We start from the raw sequence: 7,685 nt of genomic DNA, 5'->3' as shown, positions 1-7,685 counted from the left end.
TTTTATTCTTTACATTTTTCTGTATTTTTCCAATATCGTACATCAAATACAAATATGCATTATTTGATAATTTTTTAAAAATCTAATAAATATTGGGAAAAATTTAGATATCTGAACAGGCTGAATTTAACATGATTAAATTGAACAGGCCGTAAAATAAAGCTCTGAATCTTGCTTTAAAAGAAGGTGGCAGGGATGATGTGACTTGGCAGAAGCAAAGTCAAGAATTTTTGTTTATTTTTAACCTCAAGTTAATTGAGCTGTATAGATGCTTAGAATAAATGCACATGTTGGAGAGGTATGGTGTGTAGAACAAGGGAGGTGATGGATCCTCTGCGTTCTGTGCCACCCAGCCCAGAGCTGGAGTATTGATCCGTGTGGAATCCCACGGTATGAGAAGAATCCAGATATACTAGTGTATGTCCAGTAGAGGTGACCAGGATGAGGAGGGACCTGGAAACTTTGGTGTGGGAGTATTAACTAAGGGCCTGGGAGTTGCTGAGACAGGAGAGGAGCAGATAAACAGAAAGCATGATACGCGTATTGAAGCATCTGAAGGGCTCAGGGCAGAGGAGTTGGTTGTGTTCTGTGTGGCCCTGTAGAGCAGGACTGGAGCTATAGAGGGAAGCTACAGAAGGCAGATTCAGCTCTGTGTAAGGAAAAACCTGTTCAAGGTGAAAAGTCTGCCTTATAACAAGTGAGTCATCTATGTGTATAGGTATGCAAGCGGAGTCTGTTGATGTGAGAGAGTCTATGAAGCGAGAGAAAAGGAATGAAAAAGGAGAAAACAGGAGAGTGAGACAAACAGAAAAAGAGAGAAAGGAAGAAAAAAGAGCGACAGAGGCACGGGAAAGGAAAAGAGGCGAGGCGGAAGAAGCAGCTTTCATAGTATAGGGTGAGTCACTGCAAACACACTGTGTGTGGGATCTGACTTGCCTTTTCAGGTCTTCATTAGCATTATCCTGAAACACCAGCAGATGGAGATATTACCCAAGGAAAGGAGGACTTTGCCTCCCTTCCTCTCTTCTCCCCTGCTGCAAAAATCAAGTTTTCCTTCTCTGAAAAATGATACAGAGAGAACTCCAGATGTCTCTGAATTTCCAAACTAAATTTTCAAACATTTTATGGTAAATTCTGCCTGTGATAATCTATGATTCTAATCTAGAAGAGGCCACTATAGATTTTTGCATTTTGCTCACTGCCCATGCAGAGCTCCCTCCATCCTGCCTCATCCCAGTTATATATAGATGTATGTATATGTACATAGAGTGTGTTTGTGTGTGTTTTGAATCACTGTTACATAATTAAACAACATAGGGGTATACTATGATCCCCTTCTCAGCCATTCCACCATTAACACTTTGCTTCCCTAGATAGAATCTCTATCACTTGGAATTCTTGCCAGTGGTAATTCTGGGAGTTTTTGCTCTCAATAGGTGTGTGGTACTCTTCATTGTTCCACCTAGCTACAAAGCAGTCAATCCTGGGGATTTTCACCGAATTTGTCTGGTGGGCAAAGAGGTGCCTCAAAATCAATCTTGTACGAGAGTGCTTCCCAAATTTCAAGCACACGTGAATCACCAGCTGATTCTGATTGAGAAGATTTGATAGGGCTGCAGATACTACATTTCATACAATTTCCCAGGTGATGTAGATGCTGCTGCTTTCATGGACCACACTTTGTGTAGCAAGGCCATATAATGTGTCCCTATATCATGAAGGGCCAAGACACTTCTGTCAAGAACTATACTTGGCTCCATGTAGCTACTGTTGTCTTTGTCACCCCTTAACTTTGATTTAACTGTTCATATTTTCATTCAGTCAACCTTTACAGAGTCTGGTATGTGTAAGCCGTATGTCCATTGATTTTAACCAACATTACTAAGCATCTTTAGTTCCAGTCCCTGTGCTAGGCTTCCAAGATCAGTGATGATTCATGCCCATTCCTTGCCCTGTCACTCATTCACTCCAGATTTTTTGAGAGTCTACTATGTGCAGGTACTGTTCCCAGAGTTGGAGGTACAGCAGTGAACAAAACAAACATAAATCTGTTTGTTTATTGTTTAACCCCAACATTGTTTATTGTTAACCCCAATTAAGTTTAGTGAGAAAAAGATCAATGAGGGAGACAGACAAATAATTACACAGTTAAGCTCTTTTTCTTCTTCCTTTTCCCTTTCTGAACAATTCAACCCAAAAGTCATTAGGTGGACTCAAGTAAAGTAGCTGTCCAATCAGAGGAAGAGCTATGACAGCTAATGCAACACATGATTCTTGACAGGATCTTTTTGCTATAAAAACATTATTGGAAGGCCGGGCGCGGTGGCTCACGCCTGTAATCCTAGCACTCTGGGAGGCCGAGGCGGGTGGATTGTTTGAGCTCAGGAGTTCGAGACCAGCCTGAGCAAGAGCGAGACCCCGTCTCTACTAAAAATAGAAAATAAATTAATCGGCCAACTAAAAATATATAGAAAAAATTAGCCGGGCATGGTGGCGCATGCCTGTAGTCCCAGCTACTCGGGAGGCTGAGGCAGAAGGATTGCTTGAGCCCAGGAGCATGAGGTTGCTGTGAGCTAGGCTGACGTCATTGCACTCTAGCTGGGGCAACAAAGCGAGACTCTGCCTCAAAAAAAAAAACATTATTGGAGGCCCAGCACCGCTCACGCCTGTAATCCTAGCACTTTGAGAGGCCAAGGCGGAAGGATCACTTGAGCCCAGGAGTTCAAGACCAGCCTGAGCAAGAGCAAAACTGTCTCTACAAAATAATAGAAAAATTAGCTGGATGGGGTGGTTCGTGCCTGTAGTCCCAGTTACTCAGGAGGCTGAGGCAGGAGGATTCCTTGAGCCCAGAAGTTTGAGGTTGCAGTGAGCTATAATGAGGCCACTGTATTCTAGCCTGGGCAACAGAGTGAGACCCTGCCTCAAAAACAAACAAACAAACAACAACAAAACCCCACAAAACCCAAACATTGGATGTGAGAGTGATCTGGCTGCGACATCTGTCACCCCACCACTGATCGCCAGGGTTGATTCGGCTTCCTCCCTAATCGCTCCTGTGCGTCCCTGCCGAAGCTGCACGCTCACTCCATGTAAGAGGACGACGACCTTCCCAACAGAGAAGGAGTGTTATTTCGTGAAGGGTATACGAGTAGCTGAGCTCCCCTGTAGGAACCTCCAAACAAGCTCTCAAAACCCAAATGTTTTTGGGACAATTGGTGAACTTAAATAGGGTGTGAAGATTATATGGTAGTAATATATCAATGTTAATTTTCTGATTCTGATGGCTGTATTGTAGTTATTTAGGGAATGTCCTTGTCTGCAGGAAATACTATAGTCTTCAGGGGTGATGGCATATCAGGTTGACAACTTACTTTAAATGGTTCATGGCAAAAAATGTTCTTTGCACTGTACTTGCATGTTTCTGTAAGTTTGAGATGGGGTAATTAGAAGTGTGACAAGTACTAAGAAAAAGGGCCTGCAGATGTTCGGTGCATCTTGGGTGATAGGGTCAGGGAAGGGATGGGGAAGGGAAAGCGATTTGGCGAACAGAGATGAGTCAACCCCAAGTTCTCGCCTTTCATCTATATGGCCTTTTGATGAGACAAAAGGTGTCCCGGACTAGGACCACCAAGGCCTGCTTTTGCCCTCCTCCTGCTCCAACTCCCCGTGCAGAAGAAGAGTTGAATCCTCAGGAACAAAGGAACATGTCTACTAGCTAGGACTCCACTCTAGAACCCCTGCCCAGATGCTCTGCGCTTGGTGGGCTTCTCCTCCTGGTCCATACTCTGAGGGTTGATTGAGGCACAGGTTTGTGCAGCCTCAGCCCCAGGAGGAACTATGGCGGGGAGCTGTTTGCGGCGCTGTGGACAAAGCTGGATGTCCACGTGTGTGGGTGGGAGGCCCTAGGGAAGGGAGGCTCCCTGCCAACTGCCACATTTAGTTGGAGCTCAAGGAATTCCTGTCCGAGAATTCTAAATTTGAACTTGGCCTTTCAGGTGTTGGGAAGATATATTTGTAACGGTAGGAGACAGAAACGATACTCTCTCTAGACCGTGCTGAGCGGGAAGAATGCCCACACCAAGATTAGGCTGAAGCTGCTGGACCCTTCAGGGCTTGGCTCTCTGGACACACCAAACCGGTAAAGTGCTGGCGAGCGTTGGGCCAATCGGGTGTTGCGCCTCGGAGAGGCCGGCCAGGAAGGGGTGTGGCACCGAGTGGGCGGCGCCTGTCCGCGAGGAAGGGCGGGGATGACACGCCTCAGGGCGTGGGGGGCGGAGCCGCGCGTCTCCGCGCACTCTGGGCGGTGCCGGTCGAGGCCACGCCACTTCCGGCTTGCAGCACTTCCTGGCTTTCTGCGTGTTAGCTAGTGCGGTAGTGGTTGCGGCTGTGTTAGCTCTAGGGATTGGCGGCCAGACAGGCGAGATGGCGGCAGAGGTGTTGCCGAGTGCGAGGTGGCTGTATTGTGGGGAGCCCGAAGAGAGCCAGAGAGCTGTACTGGGTAAAGACTGCGAAGCTGGGGCAGAGTTCCCCGTAACCCTCTCCCCTTCCGTCTCCGTACCTTTGCTGTCCTCCCGCCCTTCGCTAGGTCCGCTCCCCAGCCGGGCCAGGACCCCCTCTAGTCTCCGCCACTACCTTCGGCTCGGCCAGGGCTCCCCTGTCATATCGCCATCTTTCTGTCACTACCTGCCAGCTGGATGAGGACATCGCAGTCACCTCCTTCCCGGGGCTCTGCCTAGGACCCTGACTTGCTCTCACCACCAGGCCTCCCACCTGCGCCATTTCCCTCTGTGACTGTAGGTCTGGATCAGGCCTTCTCTGTCAGCCTCATTCACCCCCGCCCTCCGTCATTCCCTCCTGTCACAGCCCCTCCTCAGGGCTCCCCCCTCCACCACCACCTCTTCATCCCCTCTTCCCAGTGGGCTCGGGACCTCCTTCATCCCCCTTTAAGTCAGGAACTGAGTTTCCTTGACACCTGCATTCCAACAGTCACTCCTGTTACTCCCCACCATACACTGTGGGTCCTTCTGCCCTCACCTCACTCTTGGGCTGCACTCTTACAGTCCAGTTCTCCAATGGGAAGCTGCAGAATCCAGGCAACATGCGCTTTACCTTATACAAGAGCAACGACTCCACAAACCCCAGGAAGAGGAATCAGCGGATCCTGGTAAGTGCTGCAGTTGCCAGTTGCCTCCACTCTGCAGGTCTCAGGAGGCCCCTTGGGTGTGGGTGGATGTGGGAGAGAGTGAGGAGACCAAAAGGGAGTAACTAGGGAGTAGCAAATGGGACTTTGAGGCCCAGCAGCTTGGGGCATGGGTACAGGCTCCATCCTGGTTTAGTACTTTTGGTGAAGCGATGACCTGTTATTCATTTGTTCTTTCAACAAGCATCTGTCGAATACCCACTGTATCCCGTGCAGTAAGCTGCTAGGGAAACAGCCACATCAGGCCTGGCCCCACTCTGAGGGAGTTCATACTCCAGAGCAGGGTTTCTCAACCTCAGCACTAATGGTATTTTGGGCCAGATAATTCTTTCTTGCGGGTGGCAGTCCTGTGCATCACAGGATGGTTAGCAGCATCCCTGGCCTCTACCCACTAGATTCCATCGGCACTGGCGTGGATTTCCTTGGGTTGAGAAACTACTCTGGAGAGGAGAGAACTGGCCATGAGGGACACTGACACAGTAGACAAAGTTCAGAGGCCAAGTGAGGGAAGTACAAGGCAGAATGAGCTCAGTAGGACGAGAGGGCTCTGCTTACTGGAATGCCATCCTTGGGGAGAGTGCATTGGAGCTGAGCCCTGAAGGATGGAGGGAGGGTTTGATGATGAGGTTCGGTGTTCCAAGTGAAGAGTAGATGGGAAGGACAAACACAGGGAAGCAGGAAGCTTGGCTGTGATTGGGGAGTCAATCAGCCATTTCCATGGTCCTGGGAGGATATACAGAACAGCTCTGGGAGAGGTGGGCCAAGAGGATTGCTTGCAGAATCACTTTGTTGCATACCTCTAAGTGCCGAAGGCCAGGGTCTCTCTTTCAAGTCCTGTGATGCAACTCCTCCAAGAACTTACGTACCAGTTAGAAGCCAGCACTATCTGAGGCTTCCCTTTCAAAAGCCCTCTTGCCCTTCCAGAGATACCCCCAGATTCCCTTAGAGATAATGGGGCTGGACCATTTCCCAGAAGCTCTCTAGTTCTAATCCACTGTAGTTCTGGATTCTAAAGCTTCTGCGAGGTAGAAAAGAGAGATGATGCTTATACCTTTCAATGCTGGTTGTAAATGAAGTTTCCTCCTGTCTACATTTTAGGCAGCTGAAACAGACAGACTTTCCTATGTGGGAAACAATTTTGGGACTGGAGCCCTCAAATGCAACACTCTGTGCAGGTGATGGTGGGGCAAGGGACAACGGGATGGGTGATGGGCAGGGGCATGATGGCAGCACTGGCACTGCTGCTTTTGGTCTATTTTAGGGGCAGTGGGAGGAATCTAGGGAGGCTTAGTAGGTCTCTGGGTTCCTAGACTCCAGGACCCTTACTCCAGCCTGTAGACATTCCTGGAAGGGAAAGGTGATGTATATTTGTTGAATTTCCTAAAAACCTCATTTATTTGCAAGCTTCTTTATTTAAAACTGTCTTATTCCAGAAGGCAGCTTTCTCCACTGGTTTGGAATGTGTGAACAGTAGGTCAAAGCTTGCCTGAAGTTTGCCTTGGAACTAACTACAAGAAAAGAATTTGATAGTGTTGAAGGCTCTGGGCTGGGGAAGGGAAGCCTGGGGTTTCCATCCAGCTGTGCTGCTGATTGACTGAATGACTTTGGACAACTGCCCGTCACTGACCCTGGGTCTACTCCTCTGCACAGTGAAGACTGTCCAGCCTGAACTATCTATAACTCTCAGGGGCTATTAACACTGCACTCCCCTCACAAAGATGCTCTAGTTCAGATTGGTCTTCTCCCCATTTGCTTGTATTTGCTTCCATAAAATGTCCATGTGCAGTAGATTCTGGTGTAATTCTAAATTCTTATACCCCAAAAGGGTTTCTCATTACAGTGCAGCAGTGAGTCTAAATGTGATCAGCTACCAGAATGACTTGGTAGCTTTTTTTTTCCAGAACCACCACCTGTCTGTCCCCTCCCCTCCTTTTCCCTCTCCATGCATGGAATAGCTGCTGTAGGGGATTATTGTTACCCATGAGCAAGCAATGCATTCCTCAGGTATGTTGGGGAAGAAAGAAGGTTGAGAACTTTTGAAGAGGAAAAAGGAAGTTGTATAAATGATACTTTTGAATAATCTGTCATCACTGGTATTATTCCTTCTTTATTCAGGCACTTTGTAGGAATTTTGAACAAGACCTCTGGCCAAATGGAAGTATATGATGCTGAATTGTTCAACATGCAGCCACTGTTTTCAGGTAGGTCCCAGTCATGAAAGCTGACAGAAACACTGCATGTTTTGAGTTTGCGGGATGAGTTGGTTTGAGTTTTAGATTTGTCAAACACATGTTGTAGTTGTTTTTATTTTTATTTTTATTTTATTTTTTCTGAGACAGAGTCTCACTCTGTGGCCCAAGCTAGAGTGCCGTGGCATCAGCCTAGCTCATAGCAACCTCAAACTCATGACTCAAGCAATCCTACTGCCTCAGCCTCCCAAGTAGCTGGGACTACAGGCATGCGCCACCATGCCCGGCTAATTTTT

At 47.8% G+C, this 7,685-nt stretch overlaps 1 protein-coding gene across 2 annotated transcripts in view; it reads left to right on the top strand.

Annotated features, from left to right (window-relative positions):
- The first annotated feature begins 4,316 nt into the window (after positions 1-4,316).
- The window catches only part of POLR1E (polymerase (RNA) I polypeptide E, 53kDa), a 16,662-nt gene continuing 13,293 nt past the window's right edge, over positions 4,317-7,685 (top strand). Inside the window, exons 1-4 of one of the 2 annotated variants that reach the window (XM_012656886.1) lie at positions 4,317-4,498; positions 5,061-5,164; positions 6,299-6,375; positions 7,316-7,401. In XM_012656886.1, coding sequence (XP_012512340.1) covers positions 4,423-4,498; positions 5,061-5,164; positions 6,299-6,375; positions 7,316-7,401 — 343 coding nt within the window. In that variant the 5' untranslated portion in view covers positions 4,317-4,422. Of the gene's footprint in view, positions 4,499-5,060; positions 5,165-6,298; positions 6,376-7,074; positions 7,205-7,315; positions 7,402-7,685 lie in introns of those variants that run through there. The other variant, XM_012656892.1, reaches the window with a different exon arrangement.

This window comes from Propithecus coquereli, unplaced genomic scaffold (assembly GCF_000956105.1).
Source record: "Propithecus coquereli isolate 6110/MARCELLA unplaced genomic scaffold, Pcoq_1.0 Scaffold114, whole genome shotgun sequence".
Classification (NCBI taxonomy): Eukaryota; Metazoa; Chordata; class Mammalia; order Primates; family Indriidae; genus Propithecus; species Propithecus coquereli.
This window is presented reverse-complemented; position numbering and strand designations above follow the sequence as displayed.